Genomic DNA, 19,610 nt, shown 5'->3' with positions numbered 1-19,610 from the left:
GTGTGAGTAGTGTGCGACCCCACCCCCATTTGTAACTAAATAAATGTAAGCCAGTCGTAGACGAACAACCTTCAATAGTTCCCATAACACATGCGTGGGGGTTTTGAAACAGCTATTGATGTCACCTACATAAATAAAACTAAATCAATATTTTTGTCCTGCTATGGTGACAAAATTGACCTCAACTTTGTTAGCAGCTCTTTTATCATGGCCATTTGGTCTTACATCCCGGTTACCAATGTTCCATTCACTAAAACGGCTACAAGCCAGTCACATGTCTTTTCTGTGAAGGAACTTCTACTCTCACTAAACCATGTGTCATGAATTAATTAAATGGAGCATACAGTATTTGAAAATGGCTAACAAGAAGAAGAAGAAACAGGCAAACACATAACCAAGTTAGAGTCCATACCTGGGGCTTTCAGTAGAGAATAGTCACTATCAAAAAAATCCACGCCAGAGAAATATCAAGCATTGGCATAGCCAATAGTTCTCTCATTTGGGACCTTATAACTGTTTAGCCATGCAACAGTATATTATATGCAGAAACCTGAAAGATATTGATATAGCAGCACTTGGCCCAATGCCTCTAACATTGATGTCTCTAGCAGTGATGTAGCTCAACTAACAACTGATTACAATACCATAGCAGCTATCACACTGTAGGGAGTGGGCTATTTTCATCTGAAAGGTAAAATCAAAGCAGTGAGAACTTTGGTTGTCCAAAGATTTTACTTAGGAAAGAAAATTAGTTAGAGCACTGGAAAGCAAATTGGATAAAATCAAACCAGTTGTAGGATTAATGCTCTAAGACAGCAAGGAATGTATGTGAAAATCTTCAAAGCCAAATCTGCCTTATTTCACACTTGGCTCAATGAGAGAAAACAGTGCAACAAAACTATTCCACTCGCTCAACAAGAAAACCAAAGCATTCCAGCCCCCTATCAAAGTCAGCTCAAATAACAAATGCAACAGTTTGTCATCTTTTGACTAAAACCAAAATGTGAGAGAGGAAATACTGACAAATTATGATATTACCCCTGCAAAATAGGCAAACAATGGAAAGACTCTAATAAGTGGGAAAAATCTGATTCTATATCAATAGAATCACTAACAAAACCAATATGAAATCCACGCCTGCCTTCCCACAATGAACAATGAAAAACTATACCCTTCTCACTAACAAAATCATTAGTGATACATCAAAAGCACCCTTTTGGTTGTAGACAATTAGCTGATCTCTCCAGCCTGGATCATTCCCAGAGTGAAAGAAAGACAAGCCAAGTACAGTAACAGCTCAGCAGGCCTAAAGGCTCTCTGCACAGGCCCGAGGGTTACGGTAGATCTACTTGCATCAAGAAAATCCTTAGGCTAGCAACACTGGGGTTCATGCCTTAGTCCAGTGGCAGATCTTGCACACAATTGGCTCTTTATCATATTGTACTTGGGGAACACTAACGTTAGAATTGTCAAATTGCCCCACTATGGTATACCCACCTCGACTGGTATTACAGCGGTGACTGTGAAATAACCCTGGGCAAAGCACTACGTTACGCTTGCGTAGTTTGTGAAATTTCCGCTACTTCGCACTACGCAAATTGCACGTAGCACCGTGCAAACACGCGTAGCGTAGCGTAGTGCAGAGGTAATTTTTTGCTTGCTCGCGGTCCACAACGTCAAGTTGTCTACCACGAGCAAGCAAAATGACATCCCGGCGAGACTTTTTCCTCGTTCGCGATCAGCAACATCAAGTTGCCGATCGCAAGAGTGGAAAATAAACCTCCCGGCGAGATTCTCAACGCGGGGAGGTCAGGGTTCTCATTGGGAAGGGCCGCGTATGCTCGCGACCGCTCGTGATGAGAAACTACCAGTCTGCGTTGAGAAAGCTGCCACTCGAGTAAAAATCTACTCGAGAGGCAGAAAACTACAGCTCGCACTGTGCAAGATGCCGTTTTCAATGATTGCACAGTGCCGGATGCTTGTCCTCACTGTGCAATCATTGAAAACGGAATCTTGCACAGTGCAAACAGGGTACTACGCAGTTTGCGTAGTGCTACGCGTAGCTCCCGTAGTGCGAAGTGCACTTCGCGTAGCTACCCGTAGCGCTACTTCGCGAACTACACCCAGAGTTACTGTGAAGACCCTTCTGAAATACCAAGCCACCATATTGGAGAAGATCCTGTATATTCATGCCGGCGAGGTCCCTCATGTGTGTGGGTTGTTTCCTTACACATGAAGGAATCTTTGGTTGCCCCTGAACGCGACCAATTACAGAGCATGCACCGGGGCAGCACATCTCCCCGAACGAGCACAGAATGTAGACCACGCAGGAGTCTCCCTCGGTTTTGTGCTGGTTTTCAAAGGCAGACATTTGGAAGGGCGCAAGGATGGTCCAATACTGGTCCAAGGCCTCTTCTAAAGTATGGCCACTTCAGGCAACTACATTACAGCCATAACAGGGTGCCAGAATGTTACACATGGCTGCAAAAAGGCCCTGCTATTTAAGGAAGGGATGGTTCAAATGACAAAATATAATATTGCAGGAACTGGAAAAATCCTTGCGCTGGACCTGGCATGAGCCCACACATTTGCTGAGATCCCAGCCTGCAAGCTGCAGGTATGGACCGCCCTGTCTCGAGCATTGGTAACCTCTTTGGTTTCTGCTTATTCCCGTATGCTTGCCGTGGCTGATGAAGAGCTGGTTTTTCGCCTAAGTACATTTCTGAGAATTGCAGCCAGGGCGCGTAAGACAATGCTTAATTAATTGAGTTTGAACTATGTACAGAATGTTTTAATCATTGAACAGATTGGTTTTATATACTGGTAATTTATTTAGTATTGATGATTTTTGTCTTAACTTGCCATTGATAAACTATGATATTGTGATTATACAACTGTCATTCCTACTATTATGTATGGCTACTCTTGCCGTTTTTTAACCATTATCGCACTTTTATGGATACTACGATTATCCGAAACAAAGTTTTGTGAACTGAACTGGTAACCTGTCCAAAGCAGGCCCTGGATCGCCGTGTATAGACTCTGTATGGTGGACGTTTTGTCAGGAGCCTGAAGAGGTAGGTTAGTTTGGTGGGTGGAGTGGGGCCCTCAGGTCACTAGCGAAACCAAACTTGAGCCCCCCCCCCCTGCAAACTACATGGAGGGTCCCCCTTCCAGACTCAGTCAGGAGCTCTCAGGCAGGGATACTGTGCTGAGGGGGGCCTCCTGTAGCTCGACCCCCCCGCCCGCACCCTGGGGCCTATGTTGTGCCACCGCCTCAGGGTGCAACATGGGGTCAGTGCAATACTACCATTTTAAACCTTGGCTTAAAATACTTGGGGGCATGTTATCAAGGGCCTTATATCCGCTTGTTTGGCTTTAAAAGCCAAAAAAGCGGAGATAATTGTTTTGCCCTATTTACAAGGCAGTGCTAACATGCATTAGCGCAAGTTAGCAGCCTTTTTAACGATGCTTTGCTTTGCATCTCTAATGAGATGCAAAGTAGGCATTTCTTCATAAAACAACAGGGAAAATAAAGCTAACAGCGCTTCTCCCTATTAACAAGATGGCACATGAAACCCATAGAGATAAAAAAGCCGCGCTAACTCCGGTTATCGCCATTAGTTAACGCCTGCAAATTGTCAGAGTTAGCTATATTTATAAATGGAGGTGGATTCTAAGCCTAAATCCACATCTCCCTATTTACAAGGATTCCCTGATCGCCGCATTTGTATCCAGCGATGTCCCCTTATTCTGCCGCTATCGCCGGATTGTTTAACGCTATTGAGATAAACGTTAAAAATACCACGTTATCTCAGCCTTTCAATCCAGCGATAGCCGGCGTTACTAAAAATAGCGCTAAGCGCGCTCAGCGATATTTTTCGCTGTGTGTTGTTAATATGCCCCTTGGGGAGTTTCTAACTTTGCCCAAATAGTGACGGACTTAAATTAGAATCGTAAACAAGTCTCCTAAACTATTTAGGAGAAGGTTCAACTTTCCCACATGTTCTATGCATGGAGTTAAAATAGTACATTTGACCTCCCAGTGTCCGCCATGACCACTACTGCCCTGAGACTGAAACTCAAGGCAAGAAGGACAAGGGGGTATATTACCAAGATTAAGCGATATTTATCGCTTAACACGGTTAGCGGCAATATTATTATCGCCGATCTCTACCGATTTTTAGCGTTGATAAACCTTGCTATTATCAAGGTTTATCTCAAAAGCGATAAAAATCGGCCATAATGCATGAATATCGCTGAAAAGTCAGCGATATTCATGCATTACCGAGCTAATGCTCTTAGCCATGTTATCCACCTACCATTGGATAACATGGCTAAGAACTGCTCAGGGCAGGGGTGAGCTTTTGGAGATATTCGCGCTTAGCGCAAATTTTTCCAAAAGTAGGCCTTTGTAGGTAATAGGAGATAGCGATGTTAGCGACTGTTTACAGTCGCTAACATCTTGGCACGCCCACTTTGCATGTCATTAGCGATAAACATCGCTGACATGCAAAGTGGGCCCCAAGATGATCGCTATCTCCTACTAGCTGTCGCTAACTGGTGTTAGCGACAGCTAGGTAATAGGGCGATAAAAGTATCGCCGATTAGCGGGTAAAAATTCCCGCTAAAGCGGCGATAAGGCCCTTGGTAATATGCTCCAACATGCGGCCTTTCACATTTTCAAGTTTGCCAAGAAACTAGCAAGTACAGGAGGGAACCATCCCAGGCAAGAAGAGGTTTGTGAGCGACCACACTTAAAATCATGTGCACGCACCGAGAGCAACTATGAAATAAGACGTGCAGCCAAGTCGTGAGCCAGGAGGGCCCGGCCAAGAAGGAAGGGGGTAGAGGGCAAAACCTGTCCGACCAGCTGGAGCTTGAATTCGGCTGCTGCAGTGTGTGGTGTGCGCCATATTCACAAAAATCTAGTGATTCGAGCACTGCTCAGGTTATTGGCGAATATCCACACGTTTACTGTGCTCCGGGTACACCCTCCACTCCAGGGTGTGGAATGTACTAAATGAAATTTACAAGTTCTATAATCAACTTGTATACCTGGGCACAAGTATATGTTGCCTCAGCAACCGTTTTCAATAAAGTGTTCAAACAGATACGTTTGTTATGAGTTGCTTCTTTATTACTTATTCATGAGTTATCCAGATATCTTAATGTTACTTCACATTTAATATCTTCATGAACGAATATCTTCAGCTTTTGTACATTTTAATCGCCAAAAACATGGCCTCCAATGGCCTCCCAATGCATTTCGGCGCTGCCCAGCGCCTTTGTCAAGGGATCAGATTCAGACGAGAAGTCGCTCTCAACGGCTTGTTGAACTCTGTGCGCCATATTCTCACACTAGTGACTAAAGGATACTTTTTGTTTTCTCCTCCTGTTGAGCAAAAATAATTGATCACATCTTCGAATCTGAGCTGGCTTGAAGCTCGAGACACTGGGCGTGGTCCAGCAGAAATACTATTTCAGAGGGTCACATCAGGAAACTGGCTATTCAAATACAATAAAAGATATTTTGACTAAACATGAAGGTCAGACCGTCCTGATGAATGTGCAGTCGGTGCCATGACACCCTAATTTTAGTGTAGGCAGCGGGCACTCCTAAGGGGTGTTCCCGTTAGCCCAGATTTGACCTGGAGTTTCCCCACTGATGTGAATAAAAATGCACCCGTTTTCTTAAACCTCTCTTTGCACAGGAACCTGCAATAATCAGCCAGATTCATCAACGGAAATTCGGCTCGCAAACGGCCAGATTCTGAGAATCTGGCCCTTTGCGAGCGCAATTTTTGCATTTGGGATTCATCATCCCAAATGCAAAAATCGCAAAATGCGAAATCGCTAAATTGCGAGAAATTGCATTTAAGGAATCTCTATTTGAGATTCCTTAAATGCAATTCATGAACCATTTTAGAATTGCGAAATCACAATTTTGGGCCGCTATTTACCGCGAAGTCTGACTTCGTGGTAAATAGCGAAAACTTAGAAAAATGCACTTTAGTGCATTTTTCTAAGTTGTATATTACACACACACATGTCCTTTGGACATGTGTGTGCGCAACACCAGTGTAAATCACCATTTCAGGGGTGCTACAGGGTGTCCTTTGGACACCCCTGGCACCCTTGAAATCGCATCCTTATTTACGAATAGCAAAGTGCTAATCGCAAATAAGGAATGACTCCCCATTTATTCCTATGGGCCTTTAGGCCCATAGGAATGAATGGAGAGTCATTCCTTATTTGCGATTAGCAATTTGCTATTCGCAAATAAGGAAGCTGTAGAAAACGCAATTATTTTTGCGATCTCTACATGAATCCTGTTTTGGCGAGTCTTTAATAGCGATTCCTTAATAATCGCTATTAACTGCTACCACGCTACCGCGTTTTCCCGCTGTGCGCTGATTTTTGAAAATCGCGCTGTTTATGACAAAGCCAGCTCGTCATCCGCGTAGTGCAGGTAACGCCCATGACGAGCTGGCTTTGTCATCAGCGTCGAAGGGGTTAAGGACTCGCAAAACGGGACCTTGATGAATCTGGCCGATAGTTAGATATGTTCAAATGGTATAACATACACACTCGTCTCTTGGCAGAACCTGGCTCTTTCTCTCAGCAAGCTTGCTGAGTAAATGTTATATTATAAATGAACGCCATCTATTTCATATACTTTATTGGATACAGGTCACTGTAACAGGTTAACCGGAAATGACGAGGGAAAGACTGGTTTAATTTGCTGTCAGATCCATTTGCTGAATGTGTGGGTGGACTGAGGGGATGCCATTCCAGGTGGTGTGGTGAGCATGGATTTCAGCATGTTTTTTCTTTACCCAGAATGCCTTGAAAATGCCAAAGTACAGTTTAAAAATAGCAATATCCCCATACCTGTGCAATAGATTCTCAGGAACTTCTAGCCTATATCAAAAGTCATAGGGCCATATGTATCAAGGAACCATTTTGCGATTCTGTCATAGCAATTTTTAAGAAATCGCTATTTCAGAATCGCAAAATGGTATGTATCAAGAAAAACGCAATTTTTTAGCGATTTCTTGATATTCCTTAATTGCGAATTCGCAATTTCTATGGGCCAGGAGGCCCATAGGAAGGAATGGGAATTTTCTCTCAATTTGCGATTCGCAATTTGCTAATCGCAAATTGAGAATAATTTCAAGGGTGCAGGGGTGTCCAAAGGACACCCTGTTGCACCCCTGAAATAAGCATAGGTGCACATGTTGTGCACATACATGCCCTAGGGACATGCCCTAATGGCACTTTGAAAAATGCTAAAATTTGCATTTTTCAAGGAATTCGCAACTTACCACCAACTAGAAGTTGGTGGTAATTTGCGATTCCTTAAGGCCATTTAGCCAATTTTTTTGCCTTCTTACATTGCATTTAGGGAATCGCAAAATTTGCAATTCCTTAAATGCAATCGCAAAATAAGGAATCGCAAATTTTGTGATTCCTTATTTTGCATCGCGATTTCCTTCATACATATCATTTTGCGAATGCGAATTTCAATGATACGTATGGCCCATAGCATCCTGCATTCTCGCATTTCTTTCGCATAAAATGGTACCCCCAATTATTGGGTTGGGCTGGGTAGGACTAAAACTGTAACCTCATGTACATTAGATCACACTCGACTAATAGGCCGAGTTTGACCCACTGTTGTCCAGTCCGATAAAGCCACACACAAATGTCGGGCACGCTTTCATCGGGAGAAGTGTGTTAATGCTGGAAAGCAGGGCCTTTGCTGCTGACTGCAGATTCCAGAACAGTCTGTCACAAATATGAAGAAATTGATTTTCACCTATACTTAGACATTTTGAGGGCATAATGGTTAAGAAAAAGCTGTTGGATCCATTCTGGTCACACCATCCTGGCCTGTCTGGGATGTCTAATTTACAGAAATGTCTAGGATTGGCAGGTTTCCTTAGGTGATTGTTACCCCTGGGCCCAATACTGCAGCGATACCTCATGGTAAGTGTGAGTACATTATGGGGCATATTATCAAGGGCTAGCGATATTTTCATCTCCGCGTTTGCGTCTGTTTTCGGACGAAATACGACGATAAAAATATCGCTTTATTTACAAGAGCACGCTAACGCGTGTTCAATGGGATTACCCCTTGCTTCAACATTGCATCGCTAATGAGAAGCAAGGGAGGTGTGTCCCATGAAGCAACATGGGATATTATCGCTTACCCAGATTCTCCCTTATTTTCAAGTGTATCGCTAACACTCCTAGCGATATTAAAATCAGCACTAACCGGGTTTTTCGCCGGTTTGTAACGCCGGCTATTTTCCTTACCAAGCCATATTTATAATGGGAGGTGGATTTTTTCCTGAGTCCATGTCTCCCTATCTATAAGGTTTTCCCTAATGCGTTTTTCTATCGCTGGCATTCCAGCGATTTCTACTCTTTCCGCAGCTTTTGCCTGGATTTCTATCGCCTCAGCGATGCGCGTTGCTGATAGTGCGCTCACCGGTCGATAGAATCCGGCGATATGCGGCGTTGATTTTCTGCACGCTACACACGTCCAGCGATAATTATCGCTGCCATTGATGATATGCCCCTATATTTTTAGGCATAGATATGACGTTTGCATGTATTCATGTAAGCCCCACCACCCTAGATTCCCCTTGGTCTTTAGCTTTCAGAAATGTCTGGAGTTGTTAGGTTTTCTTGGGAGCTGGCCGACCCTGGACCCAAATACTGCAGCTACCCACATCCCAAGAATCTATGCACGCTCTAAGCAACATTTTTGACATTTTCCACTGGCCCAACCACAGAAACAGATTATTGTTTTTAATGAAAGACATTTGGCAACATTGGGAGGTAGGACCTTTGTTGTTCCCTATACATTTCAGAATTTCCCCACACAGAAATGTAAGAAAATTCTACGATTTCAACCAAAGTCTGAAGTTTGGCAGGCAGTTTTGATAAAGGTAGTGAGATCTCCAAAAACCACACTACTCTGGAATGATCGGGAAGTCTGAGGTTTCCATGGGTACTGGCTAACTCCATGCCCAAAAAGGACAGCTACCGACTTCCCAAGAATGATGGGAATTGAAAGCTATAATCTTTATGTTTCCACAGTGCGTTTGGGGGCTTTCATGCCCCAAGCAATTGGGCCACTCACAAAAATGGGGTACTGTTTTTTTTCACATGCGTGGGAATGCTGGGTGGTAAGACACAGAAGCACTAGCAAATTCAGTGATTTCACCCAAAGTTTGACTTATATTTGCTATATAAGTAAGTGTTCCACAGTATAGATTTTCATGTGCTTTTAATCTGGGCTGAACAGTTAGATAATGGTGCAAGACATTTGTGCTGTGGAGAGTGTCACAGGAAGCATGCATTACAATCACTTGTTCGTCTCCAGATCAGACTCATAGTGCCTGAAAGGTCCCAGGGGACTACAATCTGTGTCTACACAGTGTCCCAAGGTCATCTTGCTTTAGCCCCTTCGCCGCTGGGCTAATTCCCACGTGGCGCCGCGGTACTCATGACGAGCCCAGCTCGTCATGCTGCACAGCGGAGCTGTGCTCATGACGAGCTGAGCTCGTCATGACTCCACCCACTCCCGTGGAACGTCCGCACAGGAGAGGAATTAGCCCCGCGTGGGGGTTCCGCGGCAGTTATGACGAGCTCGTCATGAGCACAGCTCCACTGTGCCTTATGACGGTAGGTGCAATGGAGGACAGTGATCACTGTAAACAGGGGCTTTGGATAATAGTAAGGCACTGCGTCCTGCCAAGCCCCACGGGTCTGCTGTGCCACTGATCTGTCTAGACACAGGCCTACCCACCGTGCAGGGCACCACAGGGGCAGGAAGAGCTTAGACAGCTGTGAGGCATGAATACCCCTGCTCTAAGCTTACAAAAGACAGTGTGCTGCAGAGACGCAGATGCTTGTGTTTGTCCTGTCCCTACCGTGGCAGCCTTTTACCTTGTTTGAAAAACACCTTCTCTCTTTCGCCTTACCGGGCACGTTGCTGTGCGTACAGTTTCTATTAATGTTCCCCATATACAAATACAACAGTTTCGTCTCGGCTGTGATTTCAGGTTTCATTATGTAAAGCGCTTTGTTGAAAGCGCTACATCTTCTCAATAAATAAGCAAATATTACTGTGTTGCTGCTTGCGGAAGCGGAGTATGCTCTGAGAAGAAATGGCATGTTGTTACCAGGGTCGGCGTGTAGCAGCTGCAGTGGTACCGGGGCTTAGGAGTTCGTGAGGCCCACTACACCTTTATTATGCAAATGTGTCAAGCCCGCCAAGTGATAGGTACCAATTGCTTGCCTCCTGGCATTAGGGCAAATGAGATGACACCCTTACTATGCAACTGACATATCTGCCACCAATCTCTAGAGATTAGAAGCAAGGCAAGCCCTTCTTGCTACTGGGCCAAAGGTAGAAGAGACAGTGCTCTCCTGTATGCATAGGCTGACAGTAGAAGCACTACACTGTCCTAAGTATGAAGATACAAATATGTCACGACACAGGAACCCAGTGTGCTCTAGGCGAGTGATATGTCTCCATTCTAATCCTCACTTCAGCACACTCGCTACACTATGTGCACACACCTCTCCAGTCTCAGGCTCTAAGAAGGTGGGACGGGCTACTTTTGGGGGTGAGCGAATCAAAGTCATTGAAGAGAAAGTATTATTTGGAGGATGAGGAAGGTTTTCAGGGCAGATGTTTACTTAAGTCAAGTCAATGGCAGGCATTTTTCTTTTCCACAAGCAGGGTGACACCACTCAAATGAAGGTGGGGTGAGAGGTAGGGTAAAGGGAGCCTGCACCCCCTTCACCAGCTCCCAGACCTAATGAGTTTAAAGACCTGCCGGTGGTACGTACAAGAATATGCACTAAGACGTCTGTGCAGAGGATAGCGGTTCCATGTGAAGTAATACAGAATGCAAAAAAAACATTTTGCAAAAATGTATGTTACAACATTTCGACTGCCAAACTCTCGACCATTAAATAGCCCCATACACAAATATCGTATGGAATTTTACTCCCCTATATCCAGCGGAATTCACATCCTAAACATTTCGGGATTTAGTTAATTCTGCGTTCTAGCTCAGGTCCCGGTCTTTTCAGGAGGTCCCACATGAGTGACGTCCTCTGACTAGAAACGTGAGGGGTGTGTGGCTGGTTGGTCTTTAGGAAAACACATCGAATGGCTTCACTGGTGGTAAACAGGCTTCATATTTTTTCCAGTCACGTGTGTCTTAGACAGCTGAACACATGCACCATGTGTCACTGCTGACTGTAAGTGTGTGAAGGAACGTGAACATAAAGAAACTGCCTGCACCACAGCTGTGCCATTTGCAAACAGTAGAGTAACATCCAAAAAGCCTCACTGCAGCCTGCAAGAGCCAGTCCGCGAGGCAGCCACAACGCAGGACATATGTTATATTATACCCCGCGGGCACGGGTCGCAGAGGCTTCCTTGGACGGCGACACCTACCAGTTTTCCGAGCCTACGGTGCAGACCTTGAGAGGCGGCATGTTTCTTCTATCCCTGGCAATGCGCACTAAGTGAGACTTTCCCTCGGTGCCCAGCAGCGGTAGAATGAGTCAGCCGCTCCCGCCTCGCCTGCCCGTGTCTCTCCTTTTCCACTTCACCCAGTGTGCCTGCTCTGCTCCCTGCCTTGGCATGCAGCGATAACCATCAGCACTTTTTGCCAGTGCCCTGCCGGGAGGCGTCCTCATTTGATCCTGCTCGAGCCGGAGGCGGGGCCCTGTGGAGCAGCAGCCCTCACTCATGTGCAGGCAGGAGGGAAGCTGTGAAGTGACAGGATGTCTGTGCAGGACAGAGAGGGGGACCGAGGTTGGGAATTTATTCTGCGGTGCCGCGAAAAGCAGAGCAAAGGGGTACTGGAAATACTGTGCATAGGAGAGTTGCACGTCAAGCAGGTGAAGAGTCGGACAATAACAAGTGGGCGGGGCCTGGAGAGGCCACATTAAAAGCTGACTGCGAAGGAGAGAGTCTTTCTTCTTCCTGGCGCTCAGTACATTTGTGGCAGATAAGGCACAGTTGCATAGGGAGAGGCAGTAATGTACACAGAGTCAAGCCGCTTAGCTATCAATGGTGCCACACCGAAGTAAACAAACAAGCGCGTTCCTTGCGCTAAAAGGAGGCAGCAGGGGGAGGGGCGAGAGGAGGGGGCGCGTGGAAGCATTTCACTTGCGAGAGCGAGCAGCACCAGGAGCATAATTGCTACCATATGGCGCTGCGCTCTCCCGCAAGTAAATTGCCACACGTGCACGCGTTGCCATTGAAGGCAATGAAACGCGTGCACGTTTTTGGCTGAAAAGCCAAAGCAATTGCAAAAGGTCTTTTTGCCTATACAGCGCATGCACGCTGCGTAGGCGAGACCTAAAAAGCGAGTCAGGTTTAGTTGAAGGCAAACACGGTAATCCGAAAAAAAAGTGCTTTAGCGGCTAATTAAGAGACACTGTCTCCCGCCGCAAGTAAAAGATCAAATTCCAGTGGGCGGGGCCAAAAGTGGACAGGGTGGCAACCCTCAGGGTAGTTATTGCCTCCGGTGCAATCATTACACTGTGTTTTGCATCATCCATGACGCAAAACGACGCCCACAAATCAGAATTGTAGGCAGAGCAGCAACACGACTTCTGGAATTTTATCGATTCCAAGAAGAACTTGCATAGTGGGAGCAGCGCATGCGCTGCTCACGCCAGGCGAGACCTAAAAAGTCAACATTTAGTCAGAGTTGTCAGTGAGAAGAAGCAGAGTATCAGAGAAACTTTCAATCAGAAAAAAACACAAACAAATTCTAAAATGGACAGACATGAGGGATGAGATGGGGCCATCAGTCAGCGCAAGTGCCGTTGGAACTGGATAAGCAAGTGTGAATCCCGGCCTCGGCACAACATCGTGTGATTCTGCGTAAGTATCTTCATTTTGCCATACCTTAACAAATATTTGAGGTAATCTGGTGCTCATGTAAAGCGCTAAAATTTACAGGGCAAAGTCCACGCTATATAAAACTGCAAACATAAAAAATAATGTCAACACTTTGCCACCATCTGTTCATAAATAAGTAAAGGGCAGCAGTTTTACGATGTGTTTAACATCAAGAGAGAGAAGTAACAGGTTTCATTTCCTACAAGGATTGTGTTAAGTGCAGTAATATCAACCAGGCCAGAGAATAAACAAGAAAGAATTCTACAGCGGCTTAAAGATAGACATCTAGTGGAAATAAATGTCAGTGTTGGACATCAAGCAGTGATGATATGTTACTATAATAAAAATTGATAAAGTGCTTTACCACCTCAAGGGCCACCTGGCGCTATGTGGGGTCAGTGACTGCCCTCTGTCTTTCCTCCAGTTGCCTTGATCCCAAAGATCATTCAGAACCCCGAGGGGGACCCTGCGTGGGTGGTGCTTGTGGTCCCTTCTGTCCCTTTCACAGCTGGCACCCCAGCTCTTTGATATTCATTCGGCCCTCCTATGATTTTCATACTCAGTCCTTCCCTGATTCGCTGATCTACCAACAAATGACAGTAGTATGGCTGCATCCAGGGGCATGGAACCCAACAGGAAACATCTCAACATTGTTCGGCGCATGTATTGAGCAGTCCAGACCCCCAGCAACACTGAAAGTTTATCCCAGACAATGGGGCTATGTTGAAAAATGTTTTGACTCTAAGGGGTTCCAGCCAGATGCCTGTAACCCACCCAGAACATGCAACTTGTTTTGGGATGAGTTTTCTTCCTTATTTCTCACCACCTTGAGGAGTCAGTGGGTAGCGATCAGGGACTTGGGGGATGCTGAATGTTTTGCCTCTAAGGGCCCTGAGGGATGCTGAATGTTTTGCCTCTCAGGGCCTTGGGGGATGCCGAATGTTTGCCTCTCATGGCCTTGAAGGATGCTGAATGTTTGCCTCTCACGGCCTTGAGGGATGCTGAATGTTTGCCTCTCATGGCCTTGAGGGATGCTGAATGTTTGCCTCTCACGGTCTTGAGGGATGATGAATGTTTTGCCCCAAAAATGGGAAACTCATCTGAATACATTAGGAATAGGAGTGCAGGCATCAGTCAGTGTAGTGAAACAATTTAATCGGAACTATGGAAAAAGGTCAGATAGACCGGTTTTGACAGCTTATAGGCCCATGATTCCGCCTCAGTTTAAATTTGGAGCCAAATTATTGTAGATAAGTGGCAAAAGGAGGTGGGATACCGAAGAGGGAAAATGTATAAAAAAGCTACTATCCCTTCACAGATCATCTATGATACAGGCAGTAAGAATAGAAACGAGCATGGTATCTTGGTAGGTAATGGTACCTATGGCATTATTAAGGTTCTGGCAACGCCTGGGTAGGAGCAAAAAATAGGAGAATGGTGCGAAAGGGAAATTTTGACAGTGACTTGAAATGGGCATCGAGGTTAGGAAATTGTTAGAGACAGTATGCAGGGAACTAGGAGTTAATTTTAACCCCCAGGATTTACAAATTGATGTTGCAAGGTGAAAATTGAAGGCACTAGGGAAAGAAACGTCCCAGGATCAGGATTGCCTGTACCTGGAGGGGAAAAAATTGGTGAGTTTTATGATTAAAGCATGGAAATGTTATCAACAGTTCTCATAGATAGATACATTACCAAGCCGTTACTTAAGGAATGAAGTTTTAAGATTACGAATAGGGATCAACCCTTGCTATATGAATGACGGGATAAAGGAGGCTAGGATGGATTCTGAAGGTAATTGCACCTGAAATTTAGGCCCAAAATGCGATATCTTGCACATATTATTAGATTGTCCTAAAATCCTTGACACAAGAATTATTTTTGGACCAATATTTTTAAAATATGGTATACAGAACCGTGCACATGCAATAGAATTACTAACGGAAATGACCCTTCTGGACATAGCATGTGCACTGGATAGACTTATGCTTGAAGTTAAAATAGTGTTTAGTGTTTATAAAATTGGGTTTTTATGAATTTTACCATAGGATAATAGGATTAGGAACTTAAATAACAGTCATGGTGCACCAACGCAGAGCCACTAGAATTATGCAATTTTGCGCCTGTGGCGTGCTTTGCATAAGAATAGATTTGCCTCATTCGCCACTTAATCTATCATCTGATGCATAATCTGCACATTCTAACAAACTAAAAAGTTACTAAAAATGTAGCAACATGTGTTTGCGGACAGTGGAAGGCCTTTAAGCGAAGGTTAACGGGTCACATTTCTGGCACTTATTGTTATATTTGGGTGTTAAACTGGCACTAATGAGGTGCAGTCAACAACAAAAAACCCTGTCCTTCAGACGTAGTTATATCAGTGAATTTTATAACAGACCAGTCATGTAATCCTGACCACTGTTACTCTCCCCTGTATACCGTAATTTTCTTCGGGGGTATTAACTGCAATACGTCCAATGTTATTTGAAATGTTAAAAAGAGAACCTATTGGCCAACGGTTCTTGACAGTCGCATAAAATAACAAACAGCTGTCTGAGACCTTGATCAATACCAAATATCCACCACATAAGATTGAAAACAGACAGAGTTCTATACAAAAATATGTGAAGAACCGAATGACACCTCACGGGAGGACCACGCTGGGGGCAACTGGCACGTAATCTCCAGACTAGGCCCCTTTCTCATCACTGGTCGTCATTCAGTTCAAAAGAAAAGTGTGTCCAAAGCAACAAACCAAAAAGTGCAAGAAAAAGTGGTAGCAAATTCAATCTGCAAGTGACAAACAAAAGTGCTTAAAATCAGCAGGCACACCTCTCCGCAAATTTATTCATAGAAACTGGGTGTGCACTGTTGCAGATTCGTCAGGGCTACACTCTTTGTTGCCACACCACTGTTGGACACTCTTTTCTATGTCAACTGTCAAGAAGGAAGCACAATAGAAATTTTAAAAACCCAGTACGCCACTCTTTGGGAATGTGTGTGTGATGATGCATTCTCAATATTTACCCTCAGGCAATGCACTTCACTTGTACCAGCTGCCGAGGAGCCAGAGCATAAAAATGATACTCCGGAGGTGAGTTTCCGTAGTCACACCGATTGTAATCATCAATCTAGGAACACAAAAACGACAGACCAAAGACAAACACACAAAAATGTCAGCAGTGTTCATTTCTTTATGACTCAGCTGTGTATCAATTGACAACCACCTCGTGTTGTCTAATTTAAAAGAAGAGGGTCTATCAATTTGTACCAACTTCAAATTGTAGCTCAAACATGTGGTGGTCTAAAAATTAGTCCAGCAAGACTATCACATATCTAAAATGTACGGAGTTCAGGACATCGTTACTGAAATTGTATCAACAATATCGAGAACCACTCTCAAGCAGCTGAAAAAAGCCTCTCAAGCTCTTAGTAAATCATTTCTTATCAGGTTGCAAACAGTCGTTCCCCCGGTGCCCGTGTGTTAAATGAGAGCCACGACAGAACAAACAAACACGGAGCGCAATAACATCCTGCTTCCGTTCAAACCAGGCAGCCCCTAAATGACAAGCTTCTACTGCCTCTAAGCACGGACATGTAGCCATCAATGCCCAGATATTCTAGTTTAAGTTCAAGTTTAAAATTTGTATAGCGCACTACTCACCCAGAGGGTCTCAAGGCGCTTGAGGGAGGGGGGGGGGGTACTTTACTTATCGAATATCCAAGTTTTTAGTTGTTTTCTGAAGGAGCAAATCAAGGCAGCTTAATATCAATGGCAGGCGCAGCAGTGAGCACAGCAATACCGGCAGCCCACGAGGGAGCAATGTGGACACCAGGCAGCCACGAACACCAGGCGGCTCAGGAGCGAGGTGGAGCGACCGGTTCTGATGAGGTCAGGACGCATCTCATCGTGTGTTTTCGTGCCGAGCGCGTTGTCTCCTTCTCGTCTGTCCGCTCCATTCTGCCTCAATAAACAGGGTTTGTACGATGAGACTGTATTCCAACAGATATTACTTATCCAATTAACCAAACATGTCATGCAGGTTATATGATGTATGCACATGACTCAATGTATAAAATTACACTCACGTCGAGATCAAACTTACATGCATTTTGCCAAGAACCTTAAATATAGGTGGAAGGAGATATTCTGTTACCTTAAAACAAATTGGATCACGTGACTAAAGGTACCCAGTGTATATTATAATACAGGATGTATGTAGGCACAATAGTCACTAGTCCCTTTCAATGAATAAAGGAGCTGCAGGCTAAACTTAATCCACCAGAGCCCTGGTGGATACTAAAAAGCGAAGACTCGTAAAAACACTTAGCTAGAGTTTTATCCTATTCCACTCTATAATCTCATTGAGCCCCGGGTGGTCTGTTTTCTCTCTGTAAATCCAGTGAGCTTCTTTGGATAGCAAGACATTCTCGATATTTTGTGGGGTCCCCTTCACCTTTTCTAGGACCGTCCTAGTAAAGGAATGTTTTTCACTGAAACAATGCTGCACTCATTTTGTCGTCAGTTTGCCTGCCTTTATAGTGCTTAGATGTTCTTGCACCCTGACCTTGATTTTACGTGAAGTCCGCCCAATATATTGCAGGCCACATTGACAAAGAAGTCGATAAACCACATGAGTGGTGTTGCAGTTGCTGAATTGATTTAAAAACCATTCTCTTCCAGATGTTAATATGACGCTGGTACTCTTCTTGGTGAGGTGGCACACCGAACAGGAGCCACAGGGATAGAGTCCATTGGGAATGGTGGTAACACTCAATGCTCTATCCGCGGGCTCACGGGTATGCACAAGTTTATCCTTAAGATTACAGGCTCGCCGGAATGCAAACCTAGGTGGTGGCATCTGGAACTCGTTATTGGATAAAAGAGACCAATGCTTTCTTATGCACTGTCTAATTTTTGTTGCCATTGGGTCAAAGGTCATAACAACCGGAACGCAATCCTCTCTATTCCTCACATTTTTCACAAGAAGTGCACTGCGCGGTGTGTTAAAAGCTCTTTTTTTAGCTTTTCTAACCACTTTCTTTGGGTAATTGCGGTTCCCCAACTTGTTGGTCAGTTCCTGCGACAGATCCAGAAAAACATTTGTAGTTGTACCTCAGGAACTGTCCCACGGGGAGATTATCTCTCAGTGCCCGAGGATGTAAATGTAGATGTAAATGTTGCCGTACTTGTAAAGCGCACTGATACTCCTGAGTGTCCTGGCGCTGTACTCATACCGCTAGGGAACCCTTCCTGTTTTTTCCCCGTGAAATGTCCACTCCTGGGCATCCCCAGGGTGCAACCATGCATCCCTAGCGCTGTAGGGGGGCCGTTGTGGAGACTAAGCAAGCTATTGCCCAGAGTTGCAGCGTGGGACCCATGCTTAGAGTAGGCACCGAGGCGAGAAATCAGGTCCGAGGAATTATGAGCCCACGATCCGCCGAGACCAGCCAAGGCAGGAATTGGACCTCTGCATCAGGGTCTGCCGCTCTAACCATTGAGCCACACTTCTCCACTGAAATGAGACATAAAGAAGCAAAGAGTTGCTATCAGTGAGCTTCTGATGCACATCGGTAATGAGGTGCAACCAATGCCCAGACAGTGTTAACAAGTGTAAGAATGTCAAAATAATGTAGTAATGCTATAACTAAATGTGCCACATAATTTGCCCTTTCTTGCCTCATAATTTACTCAACTCTGCCTCATAATCTCACCCTGCCCTACCGCATAATCCCAGTGGCCCAGCACATATCAGACCCAACCAGTCAGACATCTGGGACATGCTACCCGAATGACAGTAAATATTGTGGGGTGTTCCACCCCTTACGCCCCCGTCGATACGCTCCGGTCAACAGATTTTGACTCCCCGTGAATTTCCCTCTTCTTTTGAAGTATCGGCCCGTAGACTGATGCCCCTTTAAAGATGAGTTGAGATGCTGTTTTATCTCTTTTTTTTCTAAGAAGTGAAAGTTATTCTCGCCCGCGCTTTGTTTTATTCTCAGCAGCCTAGCTGACTTCTTCTATATTCTTTGGTGCAGCTTCTCGGTTATCTGTGCTAGAAGTGTACATATTTCTTTTTATCTCGGTTTCATCCATGTATTTCTCATTTTAGTGGCAGGGGGCCCCTCCTCCGCGGGGGCGCCTCGCACTCACCTCTCTCCCGGCGCTGCGCCTCGCTCGCTCCCGCTCCGGTGTCCCTGAAGACGGCACAATCCAGAGGTGGATTCCTCGTTCACGGCGGTGACGCGGCCCCGCCCCGCAGCCCTGTCCCGGAGCCGAGGTAGGTGCTCGCGGGGCGTCATCAACCCCATGACAGCGCAGCAGACAGGATGCAAGGGCAACCGAGTCACAAGAAGGCACATCAGAGTTGCCAGTGAGAAGAAGCAGAGTGTCAGAGAAACGTTCAATCAGAAAAAAAGACAAAAAAATACATAAAATGGACAGACATGAGGTATGAGATGGGGCCATCAGTCAGCGCAGGTGACGTCGGAAGTGGATAAGGTGGGGGGTGAATCCCGGCCTCGGCTCAACATCGTGTGATTCTGGGCAAGTATCTTCATCTTGCCATACCTTAACAAATAGGTGACGTATTCTGGTGCTCGTGTAAAGCGCTACAATATCCTTGGGCGAAGTCCACGCTTATATAAAACTGCAAACATA

General features: G+C 45.1%; 1 protein-coding gene across 1 annotated transcript in view; it reads right to left on the bottom strand.

Moving 5' to 3' along the window:
- The window catches only part of LOC144799330 (beta-1,3-galactosyltransferase 5-like), a 159,787-nt gene extending 140,526 nt beyond the window's left edge, over positions 1–19,261 (bottom strand). The window contains exon 1 of the mRNA XM_078670578.1: positions 19,104–19,261. Within this exon, the coding sequence (XP_078526704.1) occupies positions 19,104–19,261 (158 nt within the window). The remainder of the gene's footprint in view (positions 1–19,103) is intronic.
- Between the last annotated feature and the right edge of the window lie 349 nt (positions 19,262–19,610).

Source organism: Lissotriton helveticus, chromosome 12 (genome assembly GCF_964261635.1).
Source record: "Lissotriton helveticus chromosome 12, aLisHel1.1, whole genome shotgun sequence".
In the NCBI taxonomy this organism is placed as follows: domain Eukaryota; kingdom Metazoa; phylum Chordata; class Amphibia; order Caudata; family Salamandridae; genus Lissotriton; species Lissotriton helveticus.
This window is presented reverse-complemented; position numbering and strand designations above follow the sequence as displayed.